Source organism: Neopelma chrysocephalum, unplaced genomic scaffold (genome assembly GCF_003984885.1).
Source record: "Neopelma chrysocephalum unplaced genomic scaffold, ASM398488v2 Primary Assembly neopelma1_75, whole genome shotgun sequence".
Lineage (NCBI taxonomy): Eukaryota > Metazoa > Chordata > Aves > Passeriformes > Pipridae > Neopelma > Neopelma chrysocephalum.
The window spans coordinates 8,869,921-8,891,347 of record NW_020897736.1 but is presented as its reverse complement, the minus strand read 5'-3'; the positions used below and the strand labels follow the sequence as shown (position 1 = coordinate 8,891,347).

Genomic DNA, 21,427 nt, shown 5'->3' with positions numbered 1-21,427 from the left:
ACCGTGAGGAGTTGAGAGGCTGAAGTTTTCATCTTCTAAAGAGTCGCCACTGCATACTGAGGAGCACTCGAAAAGAAAACACAGAATACCTGTCTCCAAATCCTGTGAGTGCTACAGGGCACCATGGGCCTCATTTCTCACATAAAAATAGACCTAGAGCCACAAACGGTCTCTCTTTCACCATATCTGTATTTCCAGGCATCCAAAACCTGATTCTACAAATTCCCCTCAGGAATTTAAATCAATGTACAAAGCAGTGCATGTCCCTCACTGCCAGGGGAAACCAGAGGGTGCGATGGACCAAGTGCTACACAGGTGGCCAAGGGCACAGAAGCAAGTCTGGCGCCTTTTGATTCATTTTGACCGATTTTAGTAAAACTCTGTTGTCAGTTGCAGGTACTCAACTCTCACAGCAATGAGTGGCATGGGAACATCCCTAAGTAAGAGCCCTATATCACACTGCCTTCTGCATGCCTGCTCTGTGGTTGTCTGAGGGCCAGCACTGCCTGTCGAGGACAATAACATGGATTTATGTTGGCAAAGCTCTGTGAGACCTTGAAACTGCCTGGGGACTCACTTGTTTCCATAGGGAACAGTAACCCCTGCCACAGGCCCTGTGTCACATCCCAGGAACAGGAAAGACACGTAGCAAGCTGTGGACACCAGGTTCACCAGCATGGCCATCCTGATGGCTCCCAGAGCAGACAGGCTGAGCTTCTTCACCAAGAGGCCACCCAGGAATATGCCCAGACACGCACATGGGATTGCTGTCATCCCTGCAAGAGGAAAAATCAGTTAGCAAGAAGAATGAGTAAGGCTCAGTGAACTACACTATGACAGGGTTTTACTCTCCAGCAGCAAGATCTGTGCATGGGGAAACCTTGCAATGACCAACTGCTGGAGTAGCACCAAGCTGGGCTTGCCCAATAAAGGAGAAATGGATAAAAATGTGTATGCTGCTTTGAACAGAAGAACCAGGACCTTCTTCCAGTTCTCATCCATATTGGAGGGAAATGCCAAACTTGCTGAGATTGGCCCAACCTAACCTAACCAACAGCATCTCTAATGCTTCCTGCAACAGTTGGCAGCAAAATAAAGAATCTTCCAAGCTGTCTAGAAGCTTTGGATTAGCCCCGCTTTGTATAATTCACAGCAGTCTGAACTTCAGAGACTAGGCAAGAGTGGCATTTGAAAATATGAAGTCTCCCTTAAAGAATTTTAAACTGTAAGATGCAAAATCACAGCCAGAAGTGACTCTGTTTCCAGACACAGACAGGCATTATCACACTACGTTTGTTTGGGTTCATTTTTATACCTTTGCTACCAGTTATACTCTAGAGCTCACCTACCTAAACTAAGCTTAGAAGAGCATCCCAATCCTGGCATTTCTGGACTCTCCTAGATGTCACGTGGGAAAGGTGGTAACAACTTTTTTTAATTAAGTTGCTGTGAGAAACACAGAGGTATCAAAGTCTCCTTTCCCACTGTCAGGGCAGAAGCAGTATGTGCTCTGGCTCCCGGGTGATCCCCTCTTTGGCGCCCACCCAGCTGTACTCACATGTTGACTGCCCAGGCAACTCCCACCAAACAGCTTTTTTCCTTCTTCCAGTGTATCAACAGTGAAGTTGCTTTCCTTTGCCAAGCCTTTAATTTTCAGAAAAGATGGAAGAGCCTAACATCTTTGAGACCTCTGGCCTTCTGTCAAATCGTATTAAAATTCACTAGCGAGTTCCGGTATTGCTGGGGGAGGCAAGGCTGACTGCAGAGGATTGTTTCTTTTGGAAAACCAGGCCAAAACCAGAAGATATTGATGAGTTTAATAGGAAAATAAATAACTGTCAGGAGAGCAGCTTGCAAACTCCTTATTTTGATATTAAGATCCACCCATTTCCTGATGTCCCAGTTTTTGACAGATCACTGCCAGCTGCCCATCTGGCGAGCTGTGGTTGCAGATCATCCAAGATCAACTTGCAGATATCTTAATTGGGTGCTGCTGAGAGAAGGGTTGTCATAAACAAATGGCTGGGCCTGCTTGGGAATGAGCAGGAGCAGCAAATAAATGAAGATTCTGCCATCAGTGTCCTGACAGGGAACAAATGAACGTTGAGAAATATATAAATGGGAAACTACAGCAGCATGGAATGGTCAGAGAAAAGGGGCATTTGAAAGACAACCAAGCTGCACTAGCTCAGGAACTTTAACTGCTGATGGCAATCCCATCATTTCCAGGCCAAGGGGAAAGGAGTGACTAAGAGGAGAAACTGGGCTTCCTAACCTGAATAGAGGTGGGTTGGTACCTGAACAAGCAGTTCAATGAGCTGCTCACTCAGAGAGCAACTGCAGCCTTGGGCAACCAAATGGCCCAATTCTGCTGCATTCAAGGCTATCAGAGACTTTCATATCCTGGCTGTCCCATACCACTTCCGACATGATGGGCATGGCAACAGGATGCAGTGGAGAGCACAGTCGCAAAGGAAGGATGCTGGAGGTCTACTCTGTGCTCTGCAGCCACTGCACAGCTGGATCCCACCCTTCCCGCTCACAGACACATTTCCAGATGTCAGAAAAGTCACTTTTTGGGCAGCCTAACCAGAGAAACTGGGTGCAGTTACCAGCCGTGCTGAACACTTTTAAATACCTTTGGATGCTGGAGATTTGGTGGCCCCTGTGGTTACTCACCCAGGAGCTGGTTGGCAGATGAGGTGGTGAGGTTGAACTGCTGCTCCAAGTACTTTCCAAGGAAGGCGGCGAATCCAGCCACCACCGCGATCTCCATGCAGGCTGCCAGGATGATACAGGTGAAGACGGGATTGGAGAGCAAGTGCTTAGTTACTTTGGGGATCACTAGAAGAGAGGAAAAAGGGAGAGATGTGTTTGTGTAGACTTTACTTGAGGTGCTGGAGGTGCCCTTCTGCTCTCCTGAAGGGCAAACTCACTTCAAATCAGGAGGAATTTACTGTCTGCACAGACAAGCTGGTTAAAATGTGGCAACACCAGAACAAAAGGAAACACCCTAACAGTGCCATCTAAAGATTCAGACATCAGAATGGTGAAAAAGGAAGTAACCTGTTGTTGTCATGGAATATCCTGAGTTGCAAGGGATCCACAAGGATCATCGAAGTCCAACTCCTTGCCCTGCACAGGACAGCCCCAAGAAGGACACCCGAGAGGGAAGAGGACATGCTGAGCTGTTCACTGTGTAGGATGAACACACACGTGGCTTTGGTCTCATGATCCCTTGGCTACCCCCTCCCAAATCATTAGCGTCCAGAGTCCTCTCTCCTCCAAGCCTGTCTCAATTTCTGATAAGCAAACACGAGTTACCTTACAAAGGGAAATCAGGCTAATGAATCAGATCGCACATTTTCTACTTCAGCGAACATTTTAATTATTGTCGAGATAACACAGCTTGAAGAGGAGAGGATCCCAGTACAGAAGAGAGCCTTGCTTTGTCTCCATACCTGATGACTAATTTCTCCCTGAATTAAATGTGAAAATCATTAAGTTTGAAAATTACCTTGCTGAAGTGTAGTGAAGCCTCAACGGACCCCTATTTGCATTTTGAAAATCCATCCCCCACATCCCCTACGGTGTACCAGGGTCTGGTAGATGACATTTCCCTGGTGTTGGCTTCTGTTTTCCCTTAGGGCTTTTTTTGCATTGGCCTCAGCAAGACAATGCACAGCTCACTGTCAAGGCTCTGCTTGGGTGCCCACGGTTCTTTCTTGGGGAAAGGGGAAAAAAGGGTTATAATTAGGTTAGATCTAACATTTTTGGAAGGGGCCACTCCACAGTTTCTGGTCTCTTTATATCACAAATGTTTTTCCACGCTGTATAAAATTCTTGCTTCCTGAGGATTTGCTGAACATAATGAAGGTACAAGAGGCATAGCAATTTTTAGTAGAACCGGGGGTACGGGGGGGAGGAAGGAAAAAATACTCTGTGGGAGGAATGGGGATGGGGGAATTCAGATATGGATAAATTTCAGAAGCCACCTGCTGCCTCCTTCAGTTCTTTGGTGGCCACCTACAGAATTTTCCCTTCTTTCCAGGAAAAAGATAGAAAATGCAAAGGTAGACTTGGCAGTGCTGAGCTTGAAAAGCCATATTTAAGGTATTAATGCCTGTTGTGCCTCTAGAGTTCAGTTTGTTCAAGATTAATGGATTCCTCAAGATGTAGCTTTGTGCCAATTCAACTCCAAAGACACAAAGGTCTACTTCTAACTTTATCCACCAAATAATAGTGATGACAGCCTGCCTTTTGCAGGAGGGAGTTAAAGATCACGCACATTTATTTCTGAAGTTGGCAAGGCTGGTACCCAGCCATCATGCACTACCAAGGTCAAAATCCATCTTCTGTGCTTGGGGTGGACAGCGAAAATTTTGCAGAGTTATTGCACCATCTCACACAAGAGAGGAGCCCCTTGTGACTGCCTTGCCTGGCAGTGCTGGCTACGAGTCACATCACTTCATCACCTAAACGGGCTACAAGAGAGCTGGACAGGGACTTTTGACAAGGGCATGTAGTGATAGGACAAGGAGTAATGGCTTTAAACTGAAAGAGGGAGAAATTTGATTAGGTATAAGGAAGAAATTCTTTACTGTGAGGGTGGTGAGACACCGGAACAGGTTGCCCAGAGATGCTGTAGATCCCTCTGGAAGTGTTCAGAGCCAGGTGGGACAGGGCTTTGAGCAACCTGGTCTAGTGGAAGGTGTTCCTGCCCATGGCAGAGGGGCTGCAATGAGATGACCTTTAAGGTCTCTTCCAACCCAAAATATTCTGTGATTCTGTGATTCCATGATCATTGCACCTCCTCCCTGTGAGTTTTCTGGGACAGAACCTGTCCTCCACTGCCTGTTTGACCACTGTCTACTGCAACAGGTCTCTGTGCCAGCAGGTAGGTGTAACACAAAACCCAGTGCACAGACAACTCAAGCAATGCCTGGCAGCCTCCACCATCTCCTCAGCCAGGGCCAGCTCATTCCCTTTCATCTTCTAAGGGAAATGACAGGAGGTTCCCCATAGAAATGAACATACTTTCATCTTGCCGCTGTCATTTGTTAAGATCAATCATCTGACACCTGCTGCTGCCTTATCTGTCTCAGTTCTTGGGGTGAAATACCTCTGGGAACAAGATTAAAAGTCAGCAGTGAAGTTTAAAAATCTCTCAATAGACTAGAGTGACACACTTTCAGCTGCCTGGCATATGGTGCTGGGTATAGAGGGGGAATGGAAAATGTCTGATGGGGGACAGTGAAGCCCTGGGGAACACAACAGCTAAGGATGCCACTTCCTCACTGGAGCCGATCCCAGCAGAAGTCATGATAAACATTTGAAGGACATCTTCTGGGATCAGCTCCAGTGAGGAAAAAAGGTCTTCTGGAGCCAAAAGAGTCTCAAAAATCTACTTGGAGAACCCACAAACTGTGCCAGACAAGGCACAGGTAGACTCACCCTCCCACTCTTGGAAGGACCAGCTCATTTAACATCCTTATCTTAATGCACTTGATACACTCCAGAAATGACAGCAGAAAAGCAATTCTTACTGGCATGGCAAGATACACTGAAAAGAACGTGACACCTCTTTTTACCGCTGAAGTACTTTAAACCCAACTCTTCAGACCATTCACGTGCAGCATCGGTCATAGGATCATCCACAGATTGGAAGGGACCCAGGCAGACGTCCCAAAGGTCTGCAACACTCCCACCAATCCCACCTTTTAACACTCAACACCCATGCCAAGGCATCAAGCATCCTCCCCGTCTCCCACAGTGGGGCTGCTGTGGGTGACAGGCCACAGGCTTGACAAACACACACACTTATGTGCACCAAGTAGCTCTGATTTGTCACTGCACATCGGGGAGTACCGGGGATAATTGGCAACCTCATTACATGAGGTTTAACTACTCTCCAGAAACGACAAACTATAATCATCACGTTGGTGCTTGAAATGAATTGTTTGGAACATTACAATCACCAAGGCCCCTGTTTCTGGTTGGAGCACCCTACAGAGACGTGTTTTCAATTTGCAGTAAAGATGAGGAACACAGAAAGCAAAGTAATAAATTAGAAAGAGGTTTACAGCCCAGTCCACATAGGACAGTGCGGTGACAGAATGGCAAAATGTAGCATTGAGCCAAAATACAACTTTCTACTACCAATGTCAACAGCAAGCCTCAGGTCTGAATACAAAACAAAAGGCAAAATCTCCACCTGACTTGAGGAAAAGGGATGAAGCAAAATAGCGTAGGCAACAAGACGAAAATACATTCTGGAAAGAGGTAGCTCCTGTAGAAGAGAAGATTGAGTAAGGCAAGAGGTGCTGAAGGTATCTCAGGTCAGTTTAATATGCTGAAGTCCACATGGCCTAGGCAAAATTGTTATCATGAAGCATATGAAGGAAAAGGATGACACCTATGTCAAAAAGCCTTCCTGAAAGACACAAGCTTGAAGCAGCAGTAACCCTGGAAAGCAGATCCTCATAGTCCATCAACCTGCCTCCAGCAACCACCTTTGCTCCACTTCAGAGGAGGACATAAACCTGCCTCACCTGTGACACAGAGGTCATGGCAAGGCACAGTATCTTTTCAGAGACACACTCTGCCTGACTTTGGCTGCTGCTCAGGTTTGGTCCCAAGGTGTGCAGGCTGAAGGCCTTTCTGAATTAATCAAAGGTGCTGAAAACAAGGACGCTGGCTTGGAAACAGCCCAGAAGAAGTGGACAACAATGCCCACACCCTCATGAAAAGCAAGCCAAAGGAAACTCAGAGACTGATGGGAGTTGATATGTTTTATGATCACCTGCCACCCTCTCACCTAGGCCTTGGATTTCTCAGCAAGCTTTTTTGATGTTGGTAGAGCAACAAGACCCAAATCCAAGAAGGCATTACAATCTTGGTACCTGCCTAGATCTGGGCCAAAGACTCATCACTGAATGAAGGCACAGAGGGAGCCCTTTCCAAAAGGTTGCTGCTATCACTCATTAGTAACAAGTTTAAACTGCTCCTGTTACCCTTTATCCCACCCAGTCCTATGAATTCTCACAGAGGACTACAGGCTCTCCATGGCCCAGGCCCTCCCTGCACAGTTGGGAGCCTCTGGCCCAGCACTACATGTCTGCTCCCAGAGAGCACTTTTTGGGAGAGAAATCCTGGATTCAGAGCAGCTCCCTCCCTAGGTATTCAGCAGCTTGGTACACAGAGCAGGAAGGAACTGAACAGAAGACAAGACAGCTGTCAGCTGTACATCCCAGCTCTCCTACACTCTTCAAAACGAAGCTGAAGAGAAACCAAAATGTTTCCAAATCTAGGGAATTTGCAGTTTTGAAATGCATTTAATTCCACAGTGAGCTTTCTTTTAATTCCTTGTGAATGAGCTTCTCTCTTGAAACCTGAAGTATTCCATATCAATTTCAATCCTTTTAGGGTTTTAATCTCTCTTGCTAGACAGACAGGCAGAATGTAAAAAATTTCTAGTTTAAATAATTGCAAAACAAAATGTATTTATAGTAGAACATTTCAGGGGTGTTAAAGATCAAGCCAAGGAAGCATTCTGAAATCAAATGTCATCAGAACTGACCGCTCAATTCAGTAGATGTGACATTTCTGTACGAAAAGAAAGGATTTTAACAAAATATTTCCAAGCACGTTGTAGAGCAGGTGGTGGGTTAGAGGCAGCATGTTAACACCGAGTAAGAGGGCAGATGTTGGACAGACACAAGCAGAGGGCACAGGTGCCCTGACATCGAGCATCATCTCCGACCCCAAACAGCAGAGAGGTCCCCAAGGCAGACCAGAGGTAAGAAAGCAAAGCTGTGGCCCCCAGGACTACTAGAGTCCATGCCTGAAGTGCTTTCACAGACCATACAAAGAGTCCAGGGCTGGAACAACCCTTCCAGGCTGCCAGGCAAGAGCAGAGAGCAATGGCAGCATTTATCCATCCTTTCCCTGCTATTAATCCTTTGCTTCCCTGAGCTCCCAAATGGATTTGCTTTGCTTAACTGAAATACTAGTCAGGCAAAGCAGTGCAGCATTCTCATGCCAATTTAACAATGGGAAGCAGCTCCCAGGACTGTCCCAAAGCTTTCCTTCCCAAGCTGCAGCGCCCCTGTGCAGAGCAGCCGTGGCAGCCCCCCACCGCCTCCACTGCCTTTGATTGCCTCTTCACCTCGTGCTGTTCAAAGGCACCGCTTTCCTTTCAAGTTTGAAGCTCCTCTTAAGGATGCTACTTTCCCTGGCATGAAAATACCCCACAGGAAGAGATGCCATGCCTCCCCCAAAGCTGGGCCCTCCCTCCTGCTTAGACCTTGACAGAGATGTAAAAGATTGATACTTTGAGAGAGTTCTTTTTATATAAGTCCTGGAGTTTTCTGCATGCTAAGGCTAGAGAAAGCCAAGGAATCTCAGCCAGCCCTGCATCTCACTGACTTTCAGCAGATCTTGTAGTGTCTGGAGCATCCTCCCACGTGCCAGCCGTGCCGTGTCGCTGGCTGACAGCCGTGACCCGGCTCGGAGCATGTCCCCAGCTGACACCGCCCTGCTCCCTCTCCCACCATGTCCTCCCTCTTGTGGCAGTCACTGCAAGGCTTGGAAAAAATATAGAAAAAAGCAATAAAATCCCTTCAATAGCCCAAAAGGAGATGCAGTTCAGCCTCTAAGGATGTGTTGTTGATACAAGGGGTATTCACACAATCAGTCCAGAGAAAGAACTCTTCCTCCCCACACTTGCCCAAGAAATGGACAATCCACACCTCCATTGAGACACAGACTTACAGCAGGCACAGCCCCACGCAGGACAAGCTACAGACACAATGCCTGATAGAAATGAAGTCAGTTACAGCCATACTAACCCCAATGAGCATCTCCACCCCCAAACCCATGCACAGGTAAATCCTCTGCTGTTGCCCAGAGAAGCTCTGGATGTCCCATCCCTGAAAGTGTTCCAGGCCAGGTTGGATGTGGCTCTGAGCAACCTGGTCTAGTGAAAGGTGTCCCTGCCCATGGCAGTGGGGTTGAAACTAGATGATCTTTAAGGTCCCTTCCAACTCATGTCATTTTGTGACTCTATGATTCTGTTCAGCATCCCAAATTCACGTAAAGCCCAAGGCCCATATTAGGACAGAAGTCATGACTATGCATGCACAATACATATTTTTAGCCTCTGTATATAATTAAGAGTCCTTCTTATCCTAGGAAAAAGACTAAACAGTCTAACTTTCCCCAAAGGAAAATACATGCAATTGACAAATAGATTAAGGATATTAGGTCCCACCACACAGGAATGCACATAGATATCTCAGGTGCTAGCAAAACAATGTATATCCACAGAAAGATTAAACCATCACCTGAAACACTGTTCATCAGGAATGATGAGGTGTGTTTGCCTTCCCTTGTGGAACGTCTGAACACTTCCAGGCAGGCACTTTAGGAACACAACTCTTGACCACATTCCAACTGTGACAATAGTGGCAAGGGACTTAAAAGGAGGTGTCAGCTACCAACACCGTGTTACCTGTGACAGCCTCAAAGGAATAACTAAAAAGGTCATTCCTTGTCTTATTTGATGTGATATAAATTATATTTCAAAGTCCATCTACAAAGAGACTCCCGGAATACTGACAGATCCAAAATGGGGTTACCTGCAATGAGAGTACTAATGTGGAAGACTGTGGTGCCTCCTGATGTAATCAATACTTGAAGCATATGGATGTGGCAGCTTAATTTCTCTACTTCAATGAGCAACAGATGCTCAATGAACCCCGTCATGGCCTCCCTGTGTGCAAGATGCTCAGCACCATCCTCAGGCTGAACTGCTGCCCCTCCATGCAGCAGGGATATGTCATACTTTCCTTTTTCTATATGAAAACCTGCAAAAATTTCCAGTGCCCCCTCCAAAAGCTCAGTGGCCAGAAGCAGACACTCTGGTGCATACACAACAAAAGCCACAGAATTATCCATATGGACATACCATGGGAAAAGTCCCTTCCTCAAAATAGAGAAAATCCTTGCAACAAGGATGAAAGGACGAAGAAATTAATTTTACTGACAAAGTTTAAAACAATTTATCCCTTTACCTTTCTTTTGAATTTTCTCAACAAGTCAAAATTTCACATCTTTGACCTTCCATTAATGAACAACTACATCAACTATTCAAGGCACTTTTATGTTTAGAAAATAGTTTTTTCCCCAAAGTCTCTTCTTCCTTCCCACTTGTACCTCCTTCAACTCCCAGTTTATCTGAACACATCAGGCAGTAATGAAACCCGCTCTGCCACAGCAACAGGGAGTGGGAAGCAGCCACCAGTGCTACAGAACCACCCTCTCAGATGAAGGATTTTCTAGTGCAGCCTACAGAAAGGAGATCTGCCCACACTCTCCCATGAAATGCTGGATCCTCAGCTGACTTTAATTAGAGTCAGCTCCATTTCCATCACTGCAGGACATGATGTGGGATTTTCTCTCTAATTTGCTACAAGTGATGCTCTGCCCTGTCATATTGCTGCTATTCTGGGCTGATATCTACCTCTTCCCCATCCCATTTTAAGAGCTGTGGTGATGCCCAGCACTGATTGCTTTGTATCTGGGATTGCACTAATCTGTAGCTCAGATGCTGGGAGCTCCCAATTTCTTTTTATTGCCCTTGCTGGCTCGCTCTCCACTTCGGGAGGCAGAGGGGAGCAGGACAGTAGACTGGAAAGAAGATCACAAATTGCTCTGGCAACTGTATTCCCCTTCATTTTTTTATCAACTCTACAGGACTATCGTGCATTTCTGAAGCTTTGCAGTTAAAAAAAAACCCACAAAGCTTTCAAGTGGAACAAAGTCTCTCTTTCAAATGAGGACAATGCCAGAGATAATTACAAGCAAAGGATTGAAATTTCAGGATGGCAATTTTTTTTTGGAATTTCAGAGATAGAGGTAGACAGCCCAAATATCAGAGACCAATTATAAACCCGAACAGCTGTTAACCTGTTGCTGATCCCCACGGAAAACACGACGAGAGCCGGTGCCTCACCTCGCAGCTGCTGGAAGCAGGTCGTGCTGCTCTCCCCATCCAGCGGGTGCCGCAGGACCCCGTTGCTCGGCTTGGGCCTCTCGTATTCCCGCTCGGGAAGCATGGCCTGCTCGCTCTCCCCGGCGTGCTCCGGCCGTGGGGGCAGCGACTGCGGGAACCCGAACATCGGCAGGGACGAGAAGAAGAGTAAGGCACCACACAGCAGGAAGCCTCCCCACCACGCACCGATCCACCGAGGGTCGTCCGGGGTTATGTCCAGCTTACCTGTGAGGGCACACACGGGTCAGTGGCTTGGCCATGGGGAGGGGAAGACAACAGTGTGATGATCCTGTAGGAAGACAGTTGCTGGGGGCTTTGTTGGCTGTTAAGGGATACAAGACACAAGGTGGGGGCCTGCAGTCCACCCCACGCCTGTATTGTGTGAGCCACCACTGTGTAATGACCTCCAGGTCCAAGAGATCCTTAGGACAAGCTCCCATCACCTTTTCTGCATCACCAGCTTCTGCAACACCCTGTAATCAGAGCTCCTCTCCAGCGTCTTGGCTCTGCCAGCTCTAGGAAGATACCACATACACATCAGTGTCTCCTGTGCTGGCACCAAGGTTTCGGACATGCCTGTCCCAGCATGTCACCTGTGCACACACAGCTGACACACCTACTGATCTGCACAGAGAAGCAGCAGCACAGACAAGGATGTTGCATCTCCATCCTGGTTTACCCCTTTTTCCCAGGAGGTCAATGCTCTCCCAGCTTTGAATTCACAGCCCTTTTCAACAAAAGACAGATGGGCATTAAGATGGGCTTTAGGGGCACCTGTGGAGGGTGAAACAATCCTAAATATTGAAAAAAAACTCACCCACTGTATGAAATGGGCTCGGGAATGTAGAGAACTAATCAGAAAATGAAGAAAAGCAAAGTAAAAGGCAAGAGTATCCTGTAGACCATCACTCAGCAGAGATAAGGCATAAGAAGAGTCTGGAGTCAGTTTAGGGGAATAAAAATAAACAACAGGACACAAAAAGCTGTGTCCCCAACAGGTGCCTCGCTGCCACAGCCACAAGGGTGCCCAGTGCCTGAGCTGACTCCTGGGGGAGACCCAGGTCCACGTGGCTGGAATAACGAGCTCCTCTGTTCACGATGTCTGTCTGGTTACTGCCACTGAAAAATCTGTCTCAAGTGAGGCAATCAAGTTGTCTCTCAAGCAGAGATAGAAGGAAACTCTTTTCTCCTAAGGGAAAATAACATGTAGCTCTCAAATACAGATAAAGTTTGAAAAATAGTGTTGTGGAGGGACTGGATTCTTCTGCTATTATTTTCTCCTGCCTGAAGTGCATTTTTTTCAGGATCTTGGGAACATAGCACTGCGAAGAGCCAGGTAAATCAGGGTGTTCTTCATATTCCCTTCCTAAAATAGCTCCTGTATGGAGGCCAGTACACCAGCATACCCTGGCATCCCACACCTGCCCAAAACAGGGAGCAGAATGAGGCTCAACCTCGTGACACCTTGAGCTGCAAAGCAGATCCAGCTGCAACATGGAAGCTCCCATACAAAACCAGACAGAGGCCATGTGTGCCCCAGCCTTTGCATGACAGCAATGGACCATGGCCAATGCCAGCTGGACCTGCAACTGGAAAGCACTACATCCACCCTGTAGGTGGCTGAGCCACAGCCCCTCTGTGTTCTCAGTGATAAACATTCCACTGCTCTCCTCTGTAGTTCCATATTTGTCTGGGGCTTTTTGAGGTGTAAATACAGAGCAATGTCTCATATTAAAAATGACCAGAAGACATCAAATTAACTTTTTATCTAGGCCAGCATCTTGCTCTGATGGTAACCAGTTGCAGCTGTCCAGAAAGTCCACAAGAATAAAGTCAGCACATACTTGATATTGTTCTTGTGATTTGTGGCTTGGGGGCTTTATAATCTGGATTTTATCATGTTCATTTTTTCTTCTATAAACTTGTCCTATTGCTTTTGAATCCATTTGTAAATTTTTAACACTTCATGGTGAGGAGTTCCACAACTTCACCTCCTGGGAGAGGAAATATTTTCTTCTGTAGATTCATATTTTAGTGTAAATTATACTTACATACTTATATAATGGTTAAATATCTCACAGGGTTCAAACAAACCTCTCTGCCTACAGAACCAAAAGAGGCTTTGGAAAAGCCAAGGAATGAAAAGGGGCCAGTGGTGTTTGAATCAAACTGCAGCTGAAAGTCTCAGCCATCAAAAGAAGATACTTCTTTTTCATTTCATATTATTTAGATTTCTTCAGCTGCCATGTCTATGTGAGACCAAGAAAAGGCAGAAAAGAAAAACTCTTTCCCAGATTTGCACAATTCTGTTCTGAGTCCTGTGATCATGTATTTGCAACATCACAGAGCTGAAATGCACCCTCAAAGGGGACAATACCCATGCAGAAGGGTCTGGAGGATTCGATAGAGCTGTGAAAAAGCATCTGAATAACTGAGGGAAAAGAAAAGCATCAGGTTTGCAGCCAGAGGGCTGAGGGAGCAGTGGAGAACTGCCTGTTATATATTGCCCTCTCATGGCAAAGAACACATAGTGCAGGTACAAGTAAAAGCAGAATTTGCAGATTTTTGTCTTAATGAACAAAAAGTCAATTTACAAACAATCTGATTTAACCCAAGTGCAGTGAAGGTGAGCAATAATTAGCACAGCTTTAGGAAGAAGGAATAATGCTGTGGGACTGAAGCAGGGTCATTGGCAGAAGGTGCTGGGTGTGGGTCTTACTGGTGTACCTCCACCAGAACCTGGATGGTTCCCACAGGTTCTGGGGTGGCAGCTCTCCAGATTTCATCCTGTGCCCTGGATACAGCTCCCCTGTATGACTATGTGCATGGGTAGCTGTCTGCCCTGCCACAGTGATATTTCAAGGTGTCCTCTAAGCGCTGGGTGAACCTCATCTCACCGTAGAAAAACCAAAGGAAGAGAACAATTTTTAATGGCTACAAATCTGTTTATCAGAAGAGAACTGAAAACTTTTGAATCTCAGTCATAAAACCCCTCTAAAAGTGACACCCACACATGCAGGAGGCACTCAAGATGGAACAACAGGCAGTTTCCTGCTTGTGAGCATCAACATCCTGCTGGCACAACTTCAGTGTATTTGATTTGAAATCAAACCCATTTCTCCTTACTTGTGTCAATGAAGACAGCATCCACATAGATTTTGGTACAGAAGGAGCCCAAGATAAATCCACAGGCTGGTCCAAATACCAGCATCGTAAACAGGATCCCTAAAGGAGAGAGAAAAGAAAAAATTAGTACTAGGCACTGGTTATTCATTGCAAGTGGTTCTGCTTGACTCCTGCAAGATGCAGGATGCCAAATAGATAGGGCTATGTCTCTGTATTGAGTGCTTCAGGCAAAAGAGCACCATAAATGTCTTCTGCTTTTCCATATCTCTTCAGAAAAAACAACAGATGGAGGTGTGATAATGCTTAAGGATTTCTATTGAGCTGAGGAGACAGTGTGGACATAATGCTGTGTTTTGGTCAGCTGGTTACTCTAAAAGGTGTCTGTCTTACCCAAAAGCATGAGATAAAGCAGACCTGCCTTCTCCCCATGGGGAAATCTTTGCCTTTGCCGTCTCCAGCTAAACTCCTGGTAGGCAGAAGTTTCAGACTTTAGGGCCGGCAAATCTATGAAATGAGCATTGTCACAGCTGGCTAGATAAAGTCCCTTTACAGAAGTAGGAGCACTTTTCCAAATCCATGAATCCCTTCTCCCCATCATACCCACATGGCAAATATTCCCCAAGGCACGTGGCTCCTCCAACCTCTTACAACTGCTCACTCCCCCTGCAAAACCAGCATGAAATTACCAGTGTAACGCCAAAAGAAGAGCTATTATGAGTAAATTAGTTATTTGTTTCAATACAGTATTTAGAAGCATTTATTCTCACTCCCATTTTGGCCTTGAAACAGGAACGTTACAGGCACACTGCCAGCTCTCAATTATCCAGGGCAGAAAGGCAGGGGGACACAAAGATAATCCAGAAACAGAAGCAGCAAAAATAACACAAAACATTTGTAAATTAGACAATAAGAACATATTTGATACCTTTACATTTGGGATAACAACAACATCTAGGAAAAACAACAGAAAGTCCCCAAGGACCCTTGTAAATGGCTTTCTGAAGGAAGCAGGGACAAGGTCTGGCCAGTGCAGAGCACAAGCCTGCTTGTTCCCTCTGGGGCAAGACAGTGCTGATGGACCCATGTGCCTGGCGAGGGGGGCAGCCTGTGCTGGCACCAGTCTTGGTGTCACTGCACTTCAGAAACGGCCCATGAAGGAGCTTATTTGCATCTGGGTGCTTTTCTCACTCTCCTTCGGGGTACATCCCACATCTCCCTCCAAATCTCTCCGGGGGTGCTGCCTGGCATCTCAGTGCATCCATAATGCACTTCATTGCAGCTATCTCAGCCTTCAGCTTCCTTATCTGGAAACTTTTAATTCCCAAGTTCTCTCTCTGCATTTCTCAGGAGCTGGAGAAATTACCAGAACTGCAAAATATTCCCAGGAGACCACCAGCCCCACACAAGGCAAACCACACCTGCTGGTGACGGTTTAGTCAAGCAGAATAAACTGGTATGGTCAGAAACAACTGCACCTTCATTTATAAAATGCAGGGTGCAAATTAATTCCTCCAGGTTGTTGGCACTAGGTACAAAGCAGCAGTGCCTCCAGCCAGCTGCTCACACAGAAACCCAGTGTGTTAATGCCTTCCTAGCTCTCATCACCTACAGCAGCAAGAGGGGGAAACAAAGGTGCTGGAAGGAAAAAAAGTGACAGGTTGTATGAGCCACAGTAAGGAGTCACTGTCAGTGCAGCAGCAAGAGCTGCCATCCCCTGCCCTATTTCAGCCAAGCTCAAAGCTGCAGCAATGGCACTGTGTGGCAGCCGTGCTGCCAGCTTAAATTAGTCCCCAGAGTCTCTGCCCATGATGCCCATGTCACTAGTGAACCAGCCATCTGCAGTCACCTTGTCCTGGGATGTTGGGTTTGTGCCCCATGATCCAGCAGTAAATTGGGGAATTTGTGCTCCTTGAGCATCAGAGCTGGTTAGGAAGCCTGTGCCTTGTTCCCTTGGGTATCTATAAAGCCTTATATGGGAGATCCCAGTCCCTGGTTACATGCAGAAGCACTTCATGGAATGTGAAATGAGGGAAGAGACTGCTGGAGAGAGAAGAGAAAAAGGGATTTTTTTTTTCCCAGCACACCCAGCATCATTTCCCTCCTTCCCAAACCCCAAGGGCAGCCTCACTTGGGGCTACAAGATTTCCAATGGCATTTTATAAAATATCCAAACCAAAATAACAAAACAAAAAATTGTCACCTTTTTTTTGGTCACTAGATGGCATTAGTGTTTGTCATTCAGCCCACAAGTGCCATGCGGAGCAGGGTGGGTGACAGCGCTGCTCACCCCGGCTCGCCCGACATGACGGTGTTCCTGGGGGTCCCACAGCCCCTGGGAGGATGGCAATGACAACAGGGTACTGTCATCACCCACATATTTGCCACATGCACAATCAGGTTGTGCCATTTCCCTGTCTGCAAGCAGGAAATCACAGGTTTTTGAACTGTTCTAAAACTGTTAAGTTTTTAGTCAAAGAGCTTGAACAGACAGCATCTAGCAGAGATGGCCATGGCTACTACCCTGATGAACAAGCCAGCAATCAAAGAGCAGGTTAATCTTTGATGGCTGAAGATTAGTTATGAATTTCTACATAATTATGGTCAAGCACATAAGGACACATATCGGTTGGGGCAGTGACAAACAGAGCCCATGTTTTGGATGAAGAGCCCTTGGACTTCAGGACTCTTGACATTGCTTTGCTCTTATTTCTCTGCCCTAGAATGTATAAAGGAAAGGAAAGTTCAGGCACACCTGAGCATCTCCTCTTTCCCAGACCCAGATCCTCAGCCCAGACCCTGGCATCCAGCACCCAGAGCTGTCTGAGGGTTCACATCCACAGGGATGGCACTTCAAAGCACCCTGGGCTGCAACGGGTTCCCACAGGCACCAAGGAACCAAGGGGGCTGCTGAGCTGCTGTGCCACTGCCCTGATGGGACCTGTGTGTGAGTAAAAGGACTGTGTGGCCATCAGACAGCTGATCTGGGGCACCCACACTCCAGGAGTGGCCAGCTCTGGGGCCCACAGGGCAGGTTTAGGTGAGACCTTGCATGACCTGCACTACACAGGCAGCAGATATTTGTTTCCCTGATTTGATTTTTTTGTTTGTTTGTTTAGTTTAGTTTAGTTTTAAAAACCTGTTACTGGTTGATGACTTTCTGTGTTTAACAGCTCTATAAAACTGGGAACACACCGAAATTGATTTGTGGCACCAATGTGTCTTGTCACACAGGTACGTAGGCAGAAGGACAAGGCCAATTCTAATCCTCTACACGTCACTTTTGGATGCCCCAGTGCTGGGTTAAAGAGGGATGGAAGTTTCTCCCGTGATGATCTCCAAACCACAGGCAGGGCTGTCTGACCATATGTACACACAGGTAAAACCACAGAACTGGAGTATGTTCATGGAGCAAAGAGTAAGACAAGTATGAAAAAAGATCATCCTTCACCAAACCATCCCCAGGGAATATTTTCCCCTTTTCCCAAAGCAGAAGAGAGCAGAGACCTGTGGTTGGTGGTCCAGCAGCAGCAGGAAGATGCTTGCAGAGGCAGATAGCTCAGATAAAGCAAATGTGCTTTATTATATAGATAAAGCTGCGGCCAGTGCACATACAGGTGACAGCACAGGTGACAGATGAATTCTGCCCCTCCTCACACTGTTGTATCACAACACCACCACATCAGAAACGAGCTGTTACAAGGCTTGAGAAACAAGCTCAGTTATTAAAATACCACATTTCATATCCTGGTGGCTGCAAGAAGGCATGATTTGCTCTGAAATGTCCTCACTAGAGGGCAATGTGGGATAGAGGATCCAGCAAAACACCTATCTAAGATCTTTTAAAAGCTATTAAATTATTATTAATCTCTAGGCTAGCTTAAAAACCCCTCATGTTAATTGTGTTTTTTCTTATTCTATAGTTTGTCCTAAAATCAAGAAAATAACTGTCTCACCCCATGCCCTTTGTTTTATCTTTTTTGAGACTCCAACAAAATCCTACTGTTGCAATATTAGTATTTTACACTTTAATTCACAAATCAAGTAGATTGTAGAAAACCAATGGACAGTCTGTACATAGCAGGACTATGCTCAAGGATCAACAGAGCATGCTACTGGGCACGAGAATTAGGCTATTAGGCAATTGGGATAGTGCCTGTGGTTGAACATTTATGTGGAATTGAGGACTCAAGGGGAAATTAAGAAAGTTAGAATTAGCTTAAGACATCCTTCCTCTTTCCAGAAATTCTGCACAATGGCTAGTCACTCCCCCTTATTGGGAAAACACTTTCCACATCATCCACCTAGTCATGCAACCACAAAGCTGCTGCTTAGTAGAGAAAGAGGTCTCACAAAACCTCTCTTCCCAGTCTTGAGGTTGCTGCTAAGGATAAAGATGGGCTACATTTGGAGCCAGCTTTAATACCACTTGCTTGATCTTTTCCCATGTTTCCCTCTAACTTTTTTAGATCAACCAGATTTGATAGAGCCAGAGGTCAATAATACCAGGAGCAAACAGATCAAAGATCCAATCCCAGTTCCACCAGCCTCTTGGGAAACTCCCACTGATGCCAATAAAACCAGTAATCAGTATAGGTACAGCAATTTGGTGGTATTTTTATTTTTAATCTTACAGTATTTTCTTTAATTCTGAACGAATAATGGTAATTCTTAGAAATACTCTAGAGATGCAAATTAAAAAGCAAACTGACTCTGCCTTAGGACAATTGAAACATTTTGTTTCATAACTCACAGATACTTCCTTTCAGTTTGGGTCCTTTAAAAACACAATTACATTTTAATTTCAAAACAACTAGTAATTTTCAGCCTACTTGCTCTATTCCCTTCGTCAATCTCCCTGCCTCCCAAAAAGGCAGAGAAAAAAGGGCAGCAAGCCAGGCTGGACTGAGAAATCAGAAATATTTTCTTCCCATCTTCTCAAATAGAACAATTTGCCAAATCCTACTTTGTCTTGTCAACTAACATTTTCCAGGGGCTGAGGAAAGGATTGGGACAGAGGGGAGTATTAGATCTGACATTTTGTGATGAGATTTTATCACTAGCAAGGCCCAAGACTGATAACGCAGTTTTCCATTAGTGCAAAGGGAAGGAGCAGCAGCAGGTACCACATCTGTGGGGAGATGGTGGCACAGAGGTGCTCAGTGAGTCATGCAAAGTGCTCAAGAACCAAATTGCAAAGACAGGGATAAAGGATGTCAGTATTTCAGTAATTCAGAGCTGTCCCTTTGTGATCCCTGTTGCTTTCCAGCAGCAACAGGATCCTGAAACATGAGCAAACCTGTGTTGTGTGCAGGGTGAAACAGGTGAAGCATCAACTCAATCCCTGTAATGAATTAACTGGGGATAGTAACTCCCAGGAGAAAACCTCCTGGCTGGAAATAAGGCATTGAGGGAGATGCAGCAAGGCTTGCCAGTCTCACCAAGGTGCAGTGAGGGGGCATCTCAGGTACAGTTCACTGAGGAATAAGAGCAGGTTCAGTGCACAGTCATGGGCTGAGAAAAAAATACGTGAGCAGCTAAAGAATACCAAGTCATTTCGCTTCAAATCTCAGCCTCACCAGGGGCTGAGGACACGAAGAAAGTTATTTTGGAGAGCTGCCAACATGTGCCAGGCAAAGGTGAGCTGGGTAGGTGAGACAGGAGGAGGAAAAGCAGCATCTCCCACAGCAGGACTGCAGACAGGGCTATCAGAGCAGCAACCATCAGCAGTGAATCATACAGCGTTTCCCAACCATGGACAAATCCCTGGTGTTGCAGAGGATCCTGTTTTATTTAGCTATGGAGATGCCACTGGTATCTCCTGGGTTCTCTCGACCCCGGTTGCTCCTGCCTTGGCATTTGCACGAAATTAAAGAGTGTAGGAGATTATTCACTGTGCTCCTAAGGATCAGCAAATCTTCAGCAAAGCACATGGCCAGAGCAATACCTCTTCCCCCTTGCACCACCCCAAGGGTCAGCTTTGGTGGGCAAAAAGCCAACCAGTTTGGAAGATGTGGGAAACTCCAGTGCAAAGGTAGTGTTGTGCTTGCATCAATTAACTACATCCCCATGGAGGAAGGGTGGGAGGTAAATGTGATCTCTGTCAAGGATGACAGGAACTGGGTGGTTCAGCAGCCATCACAAAACACAGGCAGTGGGATATGTGGAGGAGGACAGAGCACACACACATGCTGCCATGGCCCTGGTGGTGCTGCTGTGGACATGGGACAGCATCCCGCTGGGATCATCACCCCCAGCCCCCTGCCTGCTGCAGGAACAAGCTCTTTCTAAAAGCACAAAGGGAACTGGCTTTGCAAAGCACGAGATAATCTCAAAACCCTGCTTGTCCCACATTTCCTGCTGTGTGGAGGACTGGGCAGGCCAATGTGAAGGGATTACTGGAATATCGTAATTCATGTGCTCTGTAACCTGCCCTTAAAGAGACACCACCCCAGCACAGCCTGTGGGAACCGAAGGCATGCTGGTACAGATTGGAGATGCTGTATCCTCCTGCCCACCAGGCACTGGCCCTCAAGGGCTTGGGATAAAAGCTTCCACACTCTCATGCAGTGGCCAGAGCTTGTTGTTTCAGTGGGTTTTCTCTGATTTCTATCATTTGATGTAACCTCAAAAATGCACAGTAAGGGTAGAGAGAGGGAGGCTGTTTCTCAGCCAGATGGTTTCCTCCCACAGCACAACCCACTGGAGTCCTCCAGCCCTGCCCCTCCTCTGTGGCAGACAGTGTATCTACGAGCCCCCCTGTGCCCATATGAGTGCAAGGATGCCCGCACACCCACTCAGCCCCTTGGTCTCTCCTTCCCAGCTTTCCCCATTTGCCACAGAAAAACATTGTTTTTCCATTTGACTCCTTGTCTACACAACCATCCCCACCTCCTGCTCCCTTATGGCTCCTGCTCTCTCACACCACTGTGACTGACTGTAGGGAAGGTGAATGGGTGGTGCTGGTGTGTGTCCAGTTGTTCTGCTCCCTCAGGGCAACCACTGAAGCGAAGGGAATGTTCAGACAATCTGGACAGATGTTTCCAAGTGCCTGCAGTTGTCAATTAATGAGGAGCAACCTTGGGATAATTCACTGTAATGTTTAATCTTTGTTCTGGTGGGGATCAAAGCAGTTCCAGACCTGTATTGGTATGAGATGGAGTGGGGAAGAGGGAAGAGTTTGGGGGGTTCATCCCATCTGTACAGAGGCACATATATCATTTATTAGTTTTGCCTTTAGGAGCTCAAAAC

General features: G+C 46.4%; 1 protein-coding gene across 1 annotated transcript in view; it reads right to left on the bottom strand.

Moving 5' to 3' along the window:
* The window catches only part of SLCO3A1 (solute carrier organic anion transporter family member 3A1), a 132,264-nt gene that overhangs the window by 13,458 nt on the left and 97,379 nt on the right, over positions 1-21,427 (bottom strand). The window contains exons 3-6 of the mRNA XM_027688470.1: positions 14,180-14,278; positions 11,015-11,278; positions 2,680-2,844; positions 578-776 (exon numbers count right to left, since the gene is read on the bottom strand). Coding sequence (XP_027544271.1) covers positions 578-776; positions 2,680-2,844; positions 11,015-11,278; positions 14,180-14,278 — 727 coding nt within the window. The remainder of the gene's footprint in view (positions 1-577; positions 777-2,679; positions 2,845-11,014; positions 11,279-14,179; positions 14,279-21,427) is intronic.